Raw genomic sequence first — 20,011 nt, 5'->3', positions numbered from 1 at the left:
TTTGACATTTGTGCTAACATTTTTTTTCTCTTTCTCGCTTCATTGAAAATTATGCTTCTCGCAATAGAACTCAGTGTTTCAGAATTCTATTTGATTTAGAATATTGATTGAGATTTCCAATAATAGAATCTGAGGAGAGACTTAGTAATTCATTGCTCTACATAACTATCTGTGGGTTTTCCTTTCTTTCAGTGTCTGCTCTTCTTTCTTAAACCAGAAATGAAATGAAATAAAAGGGATATGTGCACGTGCATAATTTTTTTTTTTAAATGTTGCTTACCACTACCATCCTTTTCTTCTATTCCAGGCTACTTCGGTTTTGGATGTCAGATATTCATCCACTTCATGAAAAACTCAGGTAGCTTAGAACAAGATTATGTTTGACTACTATGTTATCTGAAATATCAGGTATTAGCAAAACTTCAGACAGCCATCTGCATCATAACTCTGTGGACAAGCAGCTATTACCAAAAAAAAAAAAAAAGGAGAGAAAGAGAGAGGACAGATCACAAATATAGGCAAACACTTCTGTTCCTGTTCTGTATTTGCCTTAACTTTCTCCTCAATCTTCCCAACCAACCAACAATCCAATTTCTGCAACTCCTGGAACAAGCTCTCAGTTTTCAACACCATCAAGTTTTAAAGCATCAGTGACTTCTTGAACCATCTACATCCCTCTCTGTAAACTTTGATTAGCCAACCTGGCTCCTCGTCATGCTCACAAGTTACCTCCTGACAGCAGGGGCATTTCTAAAATATACTCTGTAGTAAGATAATAGTATGCATTTCTATATGCCCTTGTTTGATTTAAACTTATTTTTATGATATAATCATTGCTGATAAGGTAACCTTTTATTTTATTCTTTTTTAATGAGTGAGTTTTCTGTTAAGAAAAGTATTGTGTCTATGCTGATTAATCCTCTCCAAAGTGATGTCCTCCAGTAATCCCAATACTTGGAGGCACACTGTGGGGAAAGCTGTGCTAGTTGGTTTAGTAGATTATTTGAAATTAATGATAGGAAGGATGTGATTTCCAGGATAGAAAACAGATTTTTTTTCTGTGTCTAATTCTGTTCTTATATTCAACTCCTCCTTAGAACGCTCACTGATATTAATTGTGATTTTTATTATTATAATAATGAACCTTTTTATTTAGTGCAAAAGGGAATGTGCAGTGTGTAACCTTGCTTTGATTCTATATATGCATATACTTTGCCATTCAGTGGACTTGCATTATAATCTCTAGGGGAGTAGCAAAATAAGTGACTTGATTTGGATATCCAGGGGTTTAAGACAAAGCAACAGCTTGTACTAATTTGAGGTGCTTTTAGACAGCTGCATTGGGGACCTCATGTTCTGTTAAGGTGAGTGGAAGCTGTATCTTAGCTTTCCATGGTTAATTGTTGATCTAGATGAGATCTTAGTAGCAGTAATCACAAACACAAAATAGAGTGTATCAGTACCTAAAATGCTTGTTGGCAAGTAATCTTCCAGTCATACATTTTATTCCATTTCTACCCAACCCATGGCTCTCCTCAGATGACTCTAGACATTTGGCTTTGACAGCATGTGAGGTCCGTTGTTCTGAAAGATGCACAGATGTTGAGGGTTTTAATCAGTGGGTTAGTTCTAACAATTGAAAGTTGTTAGTATTTTAATTGGGCATGCAGCAATATTTTTCCCCACATTGACTTTGGTATCTTCTCAACTCAAATGCACAAATCAGATAAAAATGAACTTGTAACTACAGTTACATTTTGAGTTCCTGAAGACACTGTATGAAATAACTTACCCCTAGAAAGTGGTCTAACAATTAACAGCTGCAAAAAATGTTTCCTTCACTCACAGCTTATTATGTTAGGGCTTGCCTTTGTCAACTAAGATTAACTCACCTATTTACCAATTAATAGTTAAAGGTTGCAAATGACATCAGAGCAAGTGCCAGAAAAATACCAGAAATGTTTGAGATAGGTGAGCCTGGTCTAGGCATAACCACTAAGGAAATAATTCTCTGTCTGTAAGAGAAGAAGCCATAGACAAGTCTAAGAATCAATAGAGAATAAATCCTTTATAAAGAATGACAAACAGCTGGTCTAATATAGGACAGAGAAGTGGAAAAGCCCTAAGATGCATATGGCAAAACCCACATGCCTCCCCCCCAAATTAACTTCCAGTAATACTGCTTTATGTTTATGAAATCTGATTCGAATTATCAGCTCTGGGAAATGGATATTTTGTGTATTTTAAATACCCAGTTCATGCTTCTCCAACTTGGCATATTTTAGTCTTTAGTTATGCTGTTTGGAAATGTAGGAATCATCTGGAGGGTGCCAGGTTAAAGAAACAAATTTATTCTCTTTAGGTGAAGCGGAGTGTTTGTTAAAACACTTTCAGATGTTTTGATAAAGAATTGGCATATTTTAACTATGTTATAAAGTAAACTTGGTATAGCATCCAGTCCTTTTGGGTGGGTGGGGATGATTTTTTAAAATCTAGCTACAATGGTAGGCAGTGTGCAATTTTATAAAATCTGAAAAATATCTATGTAAATATTTTATATTCAGTTAACAAAAAAAAGTAGAATAAGATAGAGCAGCTGGAGTGGACTGCCTGAAATCTATGTTAGCTATGAGCTAAAATGTATGATAATTGCTTTATGTGATGTGTGTGCTGTTGGGTTGTACCATTTTAGACTGCAGCGGAAATTAAATGTTCATAAGCTCCCCCATATTTTTGTACCCAAAAATATGGGAGAGCTTATGCACATCTTTGTACATTGTCGCATGCACACATTCTACTTAATTTCTTTGGTCACAGATGGATTGAGCCAACTATAATGGTTGGGCTAGCACATCATGTTCACAAATAACAATGGTTATACCTAGGGGGTCATACTAAAACCAAAACAAAATTGAGATGTATTCCCCACTTTTGTATATCTGGAAGAGCTATTGCATTGATATTCAGTTTGCCAAAAACCAGCGCTCCAAATTTCTGAATCTAAATTACTGTCTTTTAAAGAAGTTATAACAATGTTTGCACTTTTTTTTTACATTGATATGTAGGTTTCTTAAAACAAATTTACCGTTCACTTCTTTCATCCCTGTTCATTTCTGTAACATATAAACAACATTCCTTCTGAAATGATATTACTAACCTCTTATAGTGACCCTAAAGCTGCTTAATCCTATTGAAAAACTCATGTATATAAAGCAAAGGTTCCTTTTAATGTGGTGCTAATAGTAAGTAATCCATAGAAGTGGTTTTTCCTTCCTCTCCTTCTCCAAACTGGCCCCAGGGCCCTCCTGAATAGAATGAGAGATGAGGAGGAAGAACTGGGCTTAGGGGGTCACAGTAACTGAACAGAAATCTCTCTCATGAGCAGAAATTTCACCTGTATACCATCCAGGATTTGCAAGAACAAAGGTGAACAAGACAAAAGTTCATTAGATAACTAGTTCCTTGAACACAAATGAATTAAATCATATTTTCATTACGACATTGTTAACATTTAATCACTGCTTCAGCCTCAAGTGGTACAATTAAATGATGAATTTAATAATCATGTGGCTTAGCTCTGAATACTAATATGTTGCATTGCTCTCTTCTGTGAATTTACCAAACAATATGATCAGAAAAAGGTTGAGTTTTGGCTCATTCCCCTGTGGAAATTGACACAGAATCCCTCTATGAGGACGATAACTTATGTATATTTTCTCATTGTTTCATTACTATCATATTGTAGATTTTTCCCCTGTAACTAAACTATGCTTGTAATTGTTCCATTGTGAAATGGGAAAACTTATTTAGCTTTTAGTTTTTTAAAAAAAATCTGATGTTTTGTATGGGACAAACCAGATTTGTTATTCAAGCATTATTTAATCAAAGCTTCATGTATTGATTTAGAAGGGTCCACAAAGTTTGCTACATAACATGTAAAACTCACATTTTGTTTTCTTAAACTAGCAATGTGAATGTTATAGTTATATATATTTTGTGGAAGATGGAAAATTTTATTTCTTACTAGGTATAAATTATTGTGCATAACTATAGTATCACAAAAAAGTGATACTTCTTTTTTTTAAAAAAAGAAACCAGCAAAACCCTAGTTTTAGAAATCTTAACCAATGTATTGTATATGCACCAGAATTTTACATTTGTTTTATTTAATTTTTAAATGTAGTTGTGTAATACAACAGTAAATTTTTCATTTTCCCTGCATCCCCGCTCCATTAGAATATCTTATTACTTGAATATTATATTTTAACTAGACTGAAATGCAGTAATTAAACATCTGTAATCTAGAATGAAGGGAACGGAGGAAGCAATATATATGATTCCATATATAATTCAGAACTTCTTGCAATATTGTACATACATGTTCAGTAGTAGTTACAGTGGTAATCCAGGCAAACAGGCTGTTGCATACACATTTCAGGGATTTTAAAATACGTTTTGTGAAATTTTACTGCTTCTTTCTTGCTAATAACAACAGTTACAGTGATAGTGTGATATTGCACCCACTGGTTTGAGTGTGATTGGCTCATGTGTGACTGTTACGCCATATCTCCTCACTTTCAGCAGAAGCAGTAAAAGGAACCTCTTGCCAATTATGACTACATAGCTATGAAGTCTTCAACATATTCAGGAAGTCTACATTTTTTTGATGTAGGTGAATCTGGTCTTATCTCTGCCTTTCATGTCTTCTGCTAATCAGGCAGAGATCAGACCCTGTAACGAATGCTGTGCATGGAGGGTAACTGTGGAGAGAGAGAAAACATTGGTCTTATATCACTTTGAAAGTGAAATTAAATCAATGAGTTAGTAGTCTCTTTGACTATGTGTAATGCTCTAATAGGAAGAAAAAAAGTTCCCTCTTTTTAAAATCCAGTAGTTTTATTGCAGCATTGGTAGATCAGATTCAAGAGAGATCTGCTTCCTGGAGTAGGGGGAAAAATCTTGAGCTCAGGGAACTAGATTGATTGTTCTGTGGCTCTTGCTCTGAGGTAAAACAGTACCCAGGTTTTCTCTGCACTTTTTTTTTAAAGAAAGATGTTAAATTATTATCTTGGCAATTTCCCCCTTTTTAGATAGCTTTTAGCTAAAACATTTTAATTTAAATTCTATCCTCCTTTCCATCATTCTAACAAGATGTTTGTATTCTTGCACATCAAATACAAGTCAATCGTTTTGTTAGATTAACAGCTCACTGCATAAAAGGGGTTTATAAAATTTGGAATTTAACATTAATTAGAGCAGCAAAGGGTGCAGGGGAAGTTATAAGAGAGATATAGCCCTTCCCCCAAGTCTATATTTTTTAAAATGTAGAAAAGACATGCGCCTAGTTATACAGCTAAGGGTTGCTATTATTAATGAAGAGCAGAATTTCAATTTTATTAGCTCCACTATGGGAGCTAGCTAGTTGAAACCCAGTATCTTGTGTGATGTTCTACTCCCTAGAAGCAGTGCACTTCTAGGCACAATCTGCTGGGCACTGAGACTGCATAGCTTGCATTCATTTCTACATGGGGTGGGTGGGTGGGAGGGATGTACAGGAATTCCCTGGCTGCATGTATTCTTACAAAAGAGAGGGACTATACATCAACAGTGCCTGTTAGATTGATGCCTCTGTGGATGGTAAAGCACAATTACTGCAAAAGCTACAGTTCTGAAACAGAAGGTCAGTATATGTCTATGCATGTTGTATATTAATGAATGTTTACATTCATATTCTCATCTAAATTTATATTGGTGTATATATTATTGCATTATTTAGACCATCCTCCTGCAACCTGTTGTATTCCAGATTTCTTGGAGCTTCAATTCTCAAAATTCTCAGTCAGCATGACTACATATTTTGGGAGTTGTAGTCCCATAACATTTGGAGGGCACCAAATTGAGAAACACTGATATAGTTTTATCAGTTTATGTTAAATTCTCATTTATGGCTGATATGGGTCTTCTCCCTCCCTCTCCAATATTTTATGATGTATAATGTTACATTTGCAAATATAATAAAATTCTCTATAGCCTTTGAACTGATAAAACATTTCGCATTGGAGAGGGTTTTTTTAAGGTATTATAACAATGCTGTTGTAAATAATATTTTTTCTTTTACATTTTGGCTTGTTTTTTTTCTGTTTAGTACACCTGTGGTAATTAATATTCTTAGAATTATAAAGCTGCTTAGCCACTGAAAAATAACAATTCAGGGATTCTTTTCTTTGAATTGTCAATTTTCAGGTTCAAGATTTCCCCCCCTGAAATTCTCTATAGTCAATTTTTCTATTATTTCCATGTTTGCTGACTTGACATTAATGAAACAAAGATCAAGGCACTGATATAATGCTATGGTATATATCTTTAAAAGCCTCCTTCTTCTAAAATGAATGGATCATAGCTGGTTTATATCACCCTATGGAACTTAGAGATTTTCCCTTGGGGATTCCAACCCACCCCACTTCACTTCCTTCCTTATCTATTTTAGATTACATGCCACTTCCTTTCCAAAAATACTGAATGATTTATTAAGTGTTAAAATTAATAAAATCTATTTGTAACAAAATTATAATCAGTTTGGTGTGCCACCATTCAGGGTTGCTTAGGGTTACTTATCGTGAAATGCCTTCCTGAAGAGTCATGGTTTCAAAAATGTAATTGGGAAGGTTGGTCCAAATATCTCTTTATGTTTGCAAATATTTTTATTTTCAAGATTTCACCATCGTTCATGTATGTCCGCTTACATAGTACACTCTGCATGCTTTCAAAGACCATTGCCCAATCCTGTCAGACCTCCCAACTGTACTGTAGTTCTATTATTTCTATAGTGACAAGTTAACAAATTTGGGCTGGCCTTAATTATCTATTCCAAAATTTCTATTTATCAGGATGCCCAGCTCGATCTGGGCTGGAGTGAGAACAGATATTTGTTGTACGCCCCAGAGGAATGCTGAAATGCTCAGGTTGCTTGTGCTTGCAAGTCCAAAGTCTTACCAGTATGTGTTTCAGAGAGAAGATGTGATTTGCAAAGAGAAGTTTCTAGATCTATGTCTGTCTGTTTATGTCTCTGTCTGTCTGTCTGTCTGTCTGTCTGTCTATCTATCCGTCCATCTATCTGTCTATCTAATCTAATTTTTGAACTATCTCCCTCACTGGTTCAAGCCTTTGACATCTCAAAGTAAGGCAGCAGGCAGACTTTTCTGTGGACACACATCCATTGTATAGCAGACACATTGGAATTGTAACAGTTCTCGGGAATTGCACTCATTGGAAATCCTAGGAATCCATGTAAAAACATCTGAAGGGTACCAGGCTGAGGAAGGCTGATAGAGACAATAATGAGTTAAAGAGACTTTGACAGCTCTCTGTGTTGTTTACAAGCTTGCTTTTCACATATCTAGTTGCTTCCAGGACTCCCCATTGAAAGAATTCAATCTATGCTGGATGGAATAAGTAAAGGGAAAATCTTTATTTTTCAATTATATGTTTCCCTGATTATTTTTTCTTGCTGGTTCCAGTTCTCTATATTGCATGGTTTCCTGCAGTGTTGACTCTATGAAATACACATTTAACTATAATACCATATTCTTTTTCAGGCTGTTTTGGTAATTGTGGCATTTTGGATCATGAATATACCCAGTTTCAGCAATCTGTCTCTTGTAGAACTGTCCTATTTTTGACTATTGTGATAATCCACAACTTGACAATTTGATAAATTCTTGCTGCAAATAATTATTGTTAAAGTTCACAAAGGGGAGCAGAAGCAATGATCTTTCCTAATATGAGGCCGAGAAACTTGAGAACTCATTTGATGGAAACTGTCATAAACATTAATCGCTATTTGTAAGGTAGCTATATTCTTATTTGAAGAAACCATGTGTTTTTATACTACATAAATGAGTGGTGGCCTAATGGTGAAGACATTTCCCTCTGACTTGGAAAGTTGAGAGTTCAATCGTAGGTAGCAGCAGTTGTTTCTCAGGGTGCAAAGAGAAAATACCTGCTGCAAACTCCATGTAGGAGTTAGCAAGGGCATCCGGTCAGTAAACGCTCGAATCCATTCAGTCACCCCGACTTTACCCCAAATTAAGGGATTACAGGGTAGTAAAAAGAAAAAAATTATCAACTTTAGGTGACTTTTATAGATATAGTAAAATTTGTATGAAACATGAAAACAACTTTAGCATATAGCGGGGGTCTTCAAACTTGGCCCTTTTATGACTTGTGGGCTTCAACTGCCAGAATTCCTCAGCCAGCATAAAAGCGTATATAGCATATAAGTAGTCCTTGAGCCTGCCCATTGTAAATCCTATGTTGTGACAGTCATAAAACATGACAACCTTTTTTGCAGTAGTCATTAAATAAATATGGCAGTCAATAAGTGAACGCTGCTATTTTTGAGTGAATCAGTGGTTCACTATGGGCACGATTTTGCTGAAAACAGGAAATAAATGCTGGTTGCCGAGCACCCAAAGTTCAGTCACATGACTGCAGGGAGGCCTCAATATTGGAACTTAGAATCTGGGTCATAAGTAGCCCCCAGGTAGGTCTGTCATAACAGTTGCTAAGCGACTGGTCGTAAGTCAAGGACTGTCTGAATCAAGTAAAGGTATATATGACAATTATCAAATTGCTGCCTTTTGTATTACATCCTTTTCTAATCTTTAAATTGAAGCAACCACTGGGTTTGTTAAATGAAACATTTAAGGCTATAAAAATGGCACTGGAGTTATTGCTATTTCAGATTGGTTGGTTCAAATACAGAAGTACAGCAAGTACACAATCTGTTTCTCGGGGGAACCATGAATACTAGAGGCTGTACATGTTTGTAGCTATTATCCAGAAACAGATTTGCTCTCCTCTTTCTTCAGCTTAGGAAGTTAATGAAAGAGAGAACACACGCAAGAATAAGCTAAGTAGATGTTGTACCACGCATTGGAGCGAGGCTGCAAGTTTTAGAATTGAGCTGCCCTAATTCTAAAGTTGAAAGAGAATACGACCACAAGTGGGTATGTGGATAAACTCGGTGACAGTGGTGATGGGTGCACTGCTGGAAAACCTGAAGGACCAGATTGGGGAAAAATCATGGAGAAAATCTGTTTTTGTCAGGGATCCTTAAAATCATCATTTCATCAACCACTCTTGCTGACCGCTGATCATACAACTCTGGGTAACTCTGTTGTGCCACTAGCTACTTCCAGGACTAGGGAATGGTAGTGTTTACATTTAGACATATATACCGCCCCGTAGTTCTTTACAGCACTCTCTGGGTGGTTTACAACATCAGCATTTTGCCCCCAACAATCTGGGTCCTCATTTTATTGACCTCAGAAGGATGAGCCTTGAGCCCCATCAGGATCAAACTCAAGGCTGTTTGCAGAGTTTACCTGCAATACTATACTTAATCACTGTGCCACCAGGGCTCTATATGATGTGGAGCTCTATAGAGATCCCAAAAGACTAATAGCTCCAATCACCCTTCCATGATTTTCTGATCATCTATTGACACACACACACACACCCTGCCTAATGATCCCCAGCCATTCATTGACCTCTTGGTTAGTCCCATCAATCCTTGGAGTCAGTATTGACCACTTTGGGGGGATCTTGATGTAAGTGGTCACTAAGAATTGACACCAACTTGATGGCCCAGAGCCAATCGGTTCTAAAGTATATAGTCTGACTCCAATGAACCTTTTATCACAAGTTAATATTATAATTCAATGAAATTATGTTCAGCTTAACATTCAAGACACAAGACTCTTTTGGCTCCACGCCAGAGTTAGAACATCCTGGGCAAAGGGCTGTGCAACTCCTACTTGGTATAATAGAAACATTCATTACATTCATTTTCATCCCATCCCATTTGCCCCATTCAGCTGTCTGCAATCTCTGAAAAGGCTTTCCAGAAGAACAGAAACCTCCTTAAATAATGTGGAAGAATTCAAAGAGTATGCTGAGGAAGAGCAAATTAGTTCCAGTTAGCTAGAGGTTTGCCCTTTCCTTATAGTGACCCCCACAGTAGGATACTAATGCCCTTATATTATTTAAAGAGTTGCCAACAACCTGAAATTTGGGAGGCTGCAGAGTTGCAAGCAGAGGGTGCTAAAATCTTTCAAAGATGTATTTGGTTTTAGATGTTATTTTTGTAATATAAAGTTATATAAAATAATAAAGATAGTTATATAAAAATACTCAACGCTATTTATAAAACCCTTTATAAAACCCTAATACGACCACATCTGGAATACTGCAGCCAATTTTGGTCACCATATCACAAAAAAGATGTTGAGAGTTTGGAAAAAATTCAGAGAAAAGCAACTAAGATGATCAAAGGCTAGTCTAAAGAAAAGAAGAAATAGGGGAGACATGATAGCAGTGTTCCAATATTTGAGGGGCTGCCACAAAGAAGAGGGGGTCACGTTATTCTCCAAAGCACCAGAGGGCAGGACAAGAAACAATGGAAACTGATCAAAGAGAGAAGCAACCTGGAATTAAGGAGAAACTTCCTGACAGTGAGGACAATTAACCAGTGGGACAGCTTGCCTCCAGAAATCGTGGGTGCTCCATCACTGGAGATTTTTTAAGAAGAGGCTAAACAGTCCCTTGTCTGAGATGGTATAGGTTCTCCTACTTAAGCAGGGGGCTGGACTAGAAGACCTCCAAGGTCCCTTCCAGATTCTATTCTATTCGATCCATTTGTTCAAAGCGCTCCAATTTCACTCAAAAGGAAGCAACTGAGCATTGATGTCAATTGTAACTCTGCTGTTGAGACAATCATTCACATTTTTGCTGCTTTCTGGAAAAAAAACCCAGAGGATGTGCAATAAAAACAGCAAAGTCACAATTGCATGAGTAGACACCAGTATTCGGCACATTAAGAAGCAGTTAGAAAAGTTCCATGGGAGTACCTATTTATTTTCTGCATTGATTGTGTTACATTTAACAAGTAGGTTATAAGCCCCACTGTAGAATTCTCACTATTTGAGTGGAACAAAAGCTTGGTGTCTTGCAAAGTCTTTTTTCCTGATTCTTTCAACAATTTAAAGCTTCGTTTCATTGTAAAATACCAATTTATCATTTTTGCATAAGAGAGCGTATTACCTTGGGGCCTTTTGTCTTGAGAATTGCTGTCTTAGTGGATCCAGCCACCCTCTCATTGTGACAGAAAACAACCCAGCAACAACAGGTTGTTTGCTCTTGGCAATGCTTGCATTGAAGTTAATGAGCTTTTAGATTTTGAATGCTGTACAAGAATATTAGTTGTGATGTTTAGAGGACTAGGTGGTAGATGATGGGGCCCCAAGTTCCGTGGTGGAGACATGTTTGCCATGCAAAAGGTCTCAAGTATTCTCCATTTTGAAGGAGTCAGAAGAAGGTAATAGGAAAGATCTTTCTTTCTTTGAAGCCCCAAGAAGCTATTGAGATCAGAGTCTCAATACAGACAAGCATTCAGGGTTGGTTCAGATGGATGAGTGGCTTAGCATCTATTTCTGGCAGATGGCTATCCATTCTCTGATTTGGAAGTGTATTTGCTGCAGGTGCATTTGGCAGCAAAAATAAAATAAGAGTATAAGCATGCTGCAGAAAGAATGGTTGCTTTCAGGAAAGCAGCTTTACATTTTGATGGTGTAGCTTAGAGGAGTTGAAGACTCTACAGCAGGGGTGTCCAACCTTGGCAACTTTAAGACTTGTGGATTTCAAGTCCCAGAGTTCTCCAGCCAGCATTCTGGGAGTCCACAAGTTTTAAAGTTGCTAAGATTGGACACCCTTGCTTTACAGCTTTCAGGCTTTCAGCTGAATTTTGATCAGGGCAGAAACGTATTTGAATTTCACATGTTTCCAACAAGTCTCAAGTAAAAGGTAGCCTAGGGTTAGGGACTAGCTGGGAACTCCACTGGAAGCTCTGTTTTTCTTTCCTCGTTTACCGACTTCTCTGTTTCTATGGCCCTTTTGGTCATGAGGTAGAGAGGTTAGTAGCCTAAAAGTAATTCATAGACTGTAGGAACCTTGACTATCAGGGTCTTTGATTCATTTTCAAGGACGCCTCAGTTTTAGGCACTGGGCATATTTAGACCCACTAGGATATTCTTAATGATTTAACACTGAAAATTTCCATATTATTTATGCAAAGTTTGCATATGCTAATATTAAGCACTACAAGAATTTGTATATGAAGCCTCTCTTCAAGTCACCCATCTGTGAAGGTATCTTCCTATTTACTTTAAAAAAAAAATAATCTTGGAATATTCTTTATATTGAAAAAGAATTCTTCCCACTAAGCATATACATTCCCTAAGGGAGTAAATTATATTTGATTATTCTAATTTATGGCTTCAATCTCACTATTAAATCCCCATTTTAATCCAATGTACCTTATTGTTGCTTTCAATTTGGACAATTTAGTTTCTGTGCTACAACTATAGATTCTTCCAACCCTTTTTTTTTCTGTACATGTGAACAGTACAAGCGTCCGAGTTATTGGATCATATACAGCCTTCCCTGACATGGTAGATCAAGATCCTTTTTGCTATTGAGTGAAAGATCAGAGATATTAAAAGATAGTGGAGCTAGTTATGTGTGGGTTGGATGGCATGACAATTAAGTAGATAAATAGGTGGCTTAAGATCTCATTAGTGTTGCTTGTCAGACTGAAGTGAGATATTGAGGACTATCACAAGATCAAATCCTGGACTCTTCCCATGTTTTTATTAATGACTTATTTGACCTGCCCTGACAAGAGTGTTTGTGAAAATGGGTTTGGAGCAGTAGGTGCTTAAAAATACATAGCAAGAAAAAGGAGGATGAATGCCTTGGAAAAAACAGAAGGACATAAGATGATTGAATAGGCTAAACAAGCAAGAAAGGACCCTTAGTGAATAAACAGGAAATCAAGAAGTAAAAGAAAATGAATTATGTTTTTTTTAAAAAATAACAGGAAAATTTAATATTAAGTTAAGAGAACTCACAACATGATCATGGAAGAAGTAGAACAGGCAAATGGTTAAAGGAAGAAAGATAATTAATAAGCATTTTATGAGTATAATTATATAACAGGAAACGTTTACAGAGAAAGAGAAAATAGGAATCAGCTCCTTTAAAAAGTGACGTTTGACACAGAATAGACCAGCTTCAAATAGGAAAACATCAGATATTTTTCACTTAGGCAATGGAAAGATTAATCAGTATTACAGGTAATCTTTGACTTATCACAATTGGGACAGGAACTTAGATCGTTAGGCAATGTGATTGTTAAACAAGTCACGCTTCATTTTGTGACTTATTCTGCTGCAGTTGTTAAGTGAATAACTTAGTTGTTAAGCAAATTCTGCTTCCCCCATTGACTTTGCTTGTTGGAAACTCCCTGGGAAGGTTGCAAGTGATGATCATGTGATCCTGAGCTGCTGCAACTGTCAAAAATATATGTGGTGGAATGTATGTAGTTTGGATTCCCAGGAAGGAGGGGCTGCTTTCCAGAGGGCAAAGAGATAGTAGAGCTGGAAAAGTGTGGTCTGCAAGAAGAGAGTTACAACAGCTCCTTCTTAGCTATTCCCAGAGTATATCTGTAATTATGCAAATAGTTGCTTTAGACTAGCAAAATTCTCTCTGTAGATGAAGAAAACAATAAAGAAAACTACTCTTAAGTAATTCCACATGTCATTCTTGGGTCCTGATAATAAATGCTGGTTGTCAAGCACCCAAATTTTGATCATGCCCCAAGGATGCTGCAATAGTCATAAATGTACAAGGACTGGTCATAAGTCTCTCTTTGGCACCATCATAAGTTTGAATGATTTTAATGATGATTTTAAAATAAGTTTTTTTAAGATAGTATCTCTAAACTTTTTTTTAACTTTTTTTACATTCCTCTCTTTCTGGATACTTCCTAGCATGTTAAGTCTATCTGTCTATCTGTCTCTGTCTCTATCTCTATCTCTCTAACTCATATTACACTGACATACCTGCTGAACTATTTAAAGCTGCAGGCAATTAAACTGATGACAGCTGTATGACAACAAATAAGTGAAAAAAATTGTGTCACCCAGGAATTGGAACAAATTGGTATGCATATACCAAAGAAAGATTGTGCCAAGGAACATGTAAATCATTGAATAACTGCACTTAAAAATAAGAATAGAGGCATACATGGAGAAGGGGATGGTGAATGAACAGGCAGGTTTCCGAAAAGTCAGATAAGACACAAGATCGAACTGCTAAGAAGGATAATATAAGGAGCAAGAAAATATAAGAGCAGGTGTACCTTTCTTCTATTCTCTACAACAAATCCTTTGTTTAAATCATGCCAGAATATGTAATATAGTACAGTGAATGAGTGTGCCAGAATACCTGATTATTCTCTTAAGGGGTCTTTACAATATAGGAGAGACTAATGCATAAATTGACCTTGGGTGTTTCTCCACTCTATAAAGTAGACCAGACCAAGAAACCCATGCCACAGAGATCTAAAACTACTTTTATTGGAACATCTGTAGTAAGACAATCTTGAAAGTCTGCTTGTGCTTCCTCACTCCATCACTTTATCTTTGTGTGAATTAGGGAGAGATTTATCTGAGATATTTTATCTAATTAATTTGTTGGGGAGGATTTAAGCCCCGTTTGTCTGATGAGTGCCTTTGAAAGATAGGAGTGCCTTCCTCCTATCTTTCAAAGTTATCCCCTATGCCCTTTAAAGTGGTTCAGTATAGGAAAGAGAATAAAATGTAAATGCACAATATCTCTGTTTATAAAGCTGATATAAGAATGGCAGGCTTGAAATAGATGACTGTGGGACTAAAAATACAAGACTAAAACATTTGGAGGGATGGGGACAACATCACTTTGTTAGCTGAAAGTAAGATTAGAAGAGCTCATTAGGAAAGAAGACTGGAAAGTGTAAAATCTGAGTTAATATTAAATATAAAGAAGACAATAATAACAACTAGAATGTATATTAAATTTGTTGTGAATGGTGAAAAGTGAAGGTGGTAGGTAGGTGGCCTTCGCTAGAAAAGTGAAGAAGAGCCAATTTCCTGGAAGGAAAATGAAGAGGAACAATTCAATATTAACAAAATAGCTTATCTTTTTTTGAAATTAAAGTAGTAATAGGTTTCCATCTAAAGAAAAGAAGAAGCACAAGTCCAAAATCTGTAATGATGCAACAGATGTGATTTGCCACTGGACTTGTATTCCTTCTCTTGACAAAGCATGTGTTGAAAAAAAAGCTGGAATAAAGATTGTGATTCATTTGAAAAGCTCTGAACATTAATAGTATGTCATAACTAAGTTAGGACTAATAATAAATAACTACATGGCAGACAGAGTTGCAAAGATCAGCCCATCTTATTGGTGTCAGATTTCACTTAGCTCTTGTGACAGAAAGAATGTAAAAAATCTACCCCAGATAATATGTTGTTCTCTGCTGTCTAAAGAAAGTGAATTGGCATAGCACTTGTGTATATATACCTATGTTTAAATCACAAAACAGGGCCATAAGCTTTCAATGTAACAGTTATCAGCTTAACGTGAAGGTGGATGCTATGCAGCCAATGCAGTTCTTTAAAAGAAAATGATTTAATCTAGAAATATTCCTTTTGCTTTGCATTGGTTCTTGGTACAATCCTGTATATAATTTCTTCAAAAATAATCTTCCTTTTGATCAAAGATACTCCAAGATAAGTAACTAACACCTGCTTTTCCTATAAATTAATCTGAATATTTATCATATATCTGTGGCAATCGATAAAACTCTCAGTAATTACAAAAAAAAAGGCATTACAATCAACATATACACAATTCACCTAAAATTACAAAGGTCATAAAAGCTAATATAAATCAATATAGGGCATCAGCCTCTTTAATAACTTAGTTTTCAAAACTTTATGGGAGGCTAAAAGTGAATGTATTTCTGACTTTCCATTTTGAACTGCAGCTCAAAATATTATTTCTCACCTTGTTTTTCATATTGCAAATGTAATTTGTAAACTCAAAGTCAACTCAGAAGATGGTTATAGTTTGATAAAACTATATCCATCGTAAGGTGAAGAGGTGATGGAAGTTTAGTTTATTGAATGTACGCAATGAAGTGTCCCATGTCCCCTGCTCAATGTAGAGAAAATTTATGCCCCTTCTATGCTAAGATCTGAAACTCAAATACTTTGGCCACTGAATGAGAGGAGAGGACTCATTGGAAAAGCCCCTGATATTGGGAAAGATTGAAGGCAAAAGAAGAAGGGGACCGCAGAGGATGAGATGGCTAGATAGTGTCATTGAAGCATTGGGCCTGGGTTTGGGCAAACTCTGCATGATAAAGGAGGACAGGAGGCCTGGCCTGCTGTGGTCCATGGCATTGTGGAGAGTCGGACATGACTTAGCAACTGAACAACAAAATCCCAAGACCTGTGCTAAGGGAAGCAGACCTACTGATTGCCAAGACAGATTTCTGGTGACTTACAACACTCTATGTGAAAAAACCAACATAAAAACACAGCAATAATAAACAACAAAAAACCAATAGCAAAACAGATTAAACGTACCATTCTAAATTTTGAAGACATTGCATGTTTAACCAGCACCCTCAAGGCCAAACTTTTCCTTCCAGAAAGGAGCTGCATCTTTGTAATTTGAGTCCACTAGTTCAAGTGCAAAAGAAAAACTTGTTTCAGCAGCTACAAGACAGCTCTTCAAATACTTCAAAGTTGCTATCATGTCATCTCAATCTCCAGGCTAAACATACAGTGGTCTTTCTGTCTTCCTTCACAGGAGCTGCTATTGAGGCCTCTTACCATCTCTGACATCCTTGTCTGTATGTCTGGATATATTTCAGATTTTGACACACTTCTTAAACTGGCACATGCAAAATTAGACACAATTGAGCTATGTCTGAAACAAAGTGGAGCTGTCCTATTAGATCTCACAAACTGGATGTTATACTTCAGTTGATGCTACCTAGAAATGCTTTTGCCTTTTAAACTGCTATACCCCCTTGCTGACTCATACTCAGGTTTATGTCCACTAGCCCAGTAAACTAGATCAGGGGTCCCCAATCCCTGGTCCATGGACCGGCATTGGGCAGTGACATGCCAGAAACCGGGCCACACAAACAAGCAATGTTCATGGAATGCAGGCAGCAGGTGAAACCACGCCTCCTCTGGTCCACGGAAAAACCTCTCTCCACAGAACCAGTCCCTGGTGCCCAAAAGGTTGGGGCCATCTGAATTAGATGGAGGATATTTACTGGCCATATCTACCATGCTGATCTAGGAGGAAGGAATTAATAAGGTCACCCTGATGGATTTATCAATATAATTCCAATGTCATTCTTTAATTTACACTGTGTCTGCCTTTGTTGTGTCTTTGAAAAATAGTAGGCTGAGCACTACTTATTGAGTAGTAGTAGTAGTAGTAGTAATGGTAGTAATGTTTAGACTCTAGAAAGAGTGCAGAGGAAAGCAACAAAGATCATTAGAGGACTGGAGGCTAAACTGTACAATGAATGGTTATGAGAACTGGGAATATCTAATCTAATGAAAAGAAGGATAAGGGGTAACATGATAGCAGTCTTCCAATATCTGAGGGGTTTTCAACCTGTTCTCCAATGCACTTAAGGTCAAGACAAGAAATAAACAATAGAAGTTTAATGAAGAGCGATCCAATCTAGAATTAAGGAGAAATTTCCTGTCAGTGAGAACAATTCGGTGGAATTACCTGCCTCCAGAAGTTTTGGCTGCTCCATCACTGGAGGTTTTTAAAAAGAGATTGGACAGCCATTTGTCCAGAATGGTATAGAGTCTCTTGCTTAAACAGGAGGTTGGACTAGAAGACCTCCAAGGTCTCTTCCAACTCTCATTCTGTATTCTGCATATAAACTATGGTTCTGTTTTTCATTTATTTCCCACCTTTATTCACTAGAACAGTGATGGCGAACCTTTTAGAGACTGAGTGCCCAAACTGCAACCCAAACCCCACTTATGTATCGTCGGGTGCCGGGTGGGCATGGCCCATTGGGTGGATGCGGCCCATTGGGTGGCTGTGGCTGTGGTGGTAATGGCAGACTGGGTGGGACTAAAAAGTTCAATCAATCAATTCCAACTTTGCAAGATCTTTTCTTTTCCTGCGAGAAGTTGAAATTGACTGATTGATTGAACCTTTTTTTTTGTACACGGCGGCGGAGGCCTAAAGCGAAAAGGTTTTATAAAACCCAGCTGAAGGCCTAGGACTGGGGCGATGGTGCGCATGCCCACAGAGAGGGCTCTGAGTGCCGCCTCTGGCACCCGTGCCATAGGTTCGCCACCACTGCACTAGAAGCATTCAGGGTAGCTAACCCAAATTAAGTATTGACTTCCATCTTGTTCTACACAACATACCCTCTAGGTATGTTGGGACTGAAACTCCAAAAATTCTCACCCAGCAGCCTCAAAACATCTAAAGAACAAGCTGAGAAGGTTAATGTAGACATGTACCCTGCCCCCTTTTAAGGAGAAGTATAAAGAGGAGGATAGGAGGTACTATTTTGACTTCTTGGGAGTAATTATTAAAATCTTACAAGCAGGAGTTATCATTATTTATAACTCTATAATTATTATGGAGTTTTTTCACATAGGAATGCCCTAAGAAGCTCAGAGTGTAAAAACCAACTATCTTCCAATAAATAGCCACAGTACGGGGTTGTTGTCGGATTAGACTGCCAATTGGGATTGGGAATTCCCTTTGCCATCATAACCTCAGGGCTGCATGGGTCATTAAGTGAGAAGAGGCAGGAGTCCCAGCTAAGGAGCAGGGGGAATGCGGGTGCTGCAGGCAGGAGCTGGGGAGAATGGACAGGCCAACAACAACATGGTGGATGGCCACTGGGAAGCATGGGCAGACAGAGGGAAGATGTTAAGGAATATGAGATTCCTGGGATCTCATTTGCCATAGTGGGACTCCTCAGGAGGAAAAGCAGCAGGAGTTACAGGAGCGACTTGCAACCTTCCCTGCCAACTTCCCTTTGCTTGTGGGAAACTGGTAGGGAAGGTCACAAATGTTAATCATGTGACTGTAGGGACACTGTGACGGCTGCAACTTCATGGTTGCTGAATGAGTGATCGTAGGTGGAGGACTACCTCTAAACAGAATCAATTCATTCCAAAACATAATATATTAGCTGGAAAAACACTTCCATTCAGTAACACTAACTGTGACTGGAGCAGCATGTAACATTTTAAATTCATTCTCAAACCTGTAGCATCAATCATTCAGAAACACAACATCAGTTGATATTATATATCAGTAATACTCAAAGCCATCTCAGACGCACTAACATTTTTTGGCATTGTCCAGGATTGATAAATGAGACAGCCAGCAGCCTATCACTTTCACCAAACCATCAGATTTCTTCCATCCGTCAGTCAAGAGCTCTTCTATGTCACCCTACCCCACCCCACTTCATTTTGGAGAGCAATAGAAAGGAGAAGAGGGAAATGCTCCACTCATGTTTGGCTGCTCCTGCTGGTTTGGGCTTCTGCCAGTTTTCAGAGACTCAACCCACAAGTTACTGAGCCAATCAGTGTTTCATGCACTGAAAGAAATGCTTCCCTGTAGATAAATATCCACATTTTCTCAGCTGAGTTGGGGGATGGAGCAGAGCGGCAGGAGTGAGACTACAAATGGCTTTCTGGAAAGTATTGATTCTGCAAATCCAGCACCAGGTCAATATGACCCAAGCCCTCCAAATGGCAAGGTATTGTGTTACCATGACATTGAACTACAACAGCCATGTGTAGTGTGTGAACCCAGAATAGGATTATTAAACATGGCTAAGTCCATTGTTTAAATACAGCCAATTGTTTCCCAGTCATTGCTCAGCAGGCAGTGGCAACTTCTGGATATGCATCAAAGCCCAGCGTTTTTCAGAACACTGAGAAACCTTTTATATGTTTTAAGTAGAGGTTGCTTTTCTACTAGAAGAGGAACAGAAGCCCTTTGCCCTGTCCTTTGCATGTAGCTCTTAGAAGCACATGCAGCAAAGGATTGC

General features: G+C 37.6%; 1 protein-coding gene across 4 annotated transcripts in view; it reads left to right on the top strand.

The window, feature by feature from the left end:
- Nucleotides 1–471, top strand: part of RCOR1 (REST corepressor 1) — a 185,548-nt gene extending 185,077 nt beyond the window's left edge. For all 4 annotated transcript variants that reach the window (XM_015831292.1, XM_015831286.1, XM_015831280.1 and 1 more), the window contains exon 12: nucleotides 308–471. In XM_015831292.1, coding sequence (XP_015686778.1) covers nucleotides 308–349 — 42 coding nt within the window. In that variant the 3' untranslated portion in view covers nucleotides 350–471. The remainder of the gene's footprint in view (nucleotides 1–307) is intronic.
- Nucleotides 472–20,011: the final 19,540 nt, after the last annotated feature.

Source organism: Protobothrops mucrosquamatus, unplaced genomic scaffold (assembly GCF_001527695.2).
Source record: "Protobothrops mucrosquamatus isolate PMUCROS unplaced genomic scaffold, P.Mucros_1.0 scaffold_255, whole genome shotgun sequence".
Classification (NCBI taxonomy): Eukaryota; Metazoa; Chordata; class Lepidosauria; order Squamata; family Viperidae; genus Protobothrops; species Protobothrops mucrosquamatus.
Note: the sequence above shows the minus strand (reverse complement) of the source record. Positions and strands in the feature narration are given on the sequence as shown.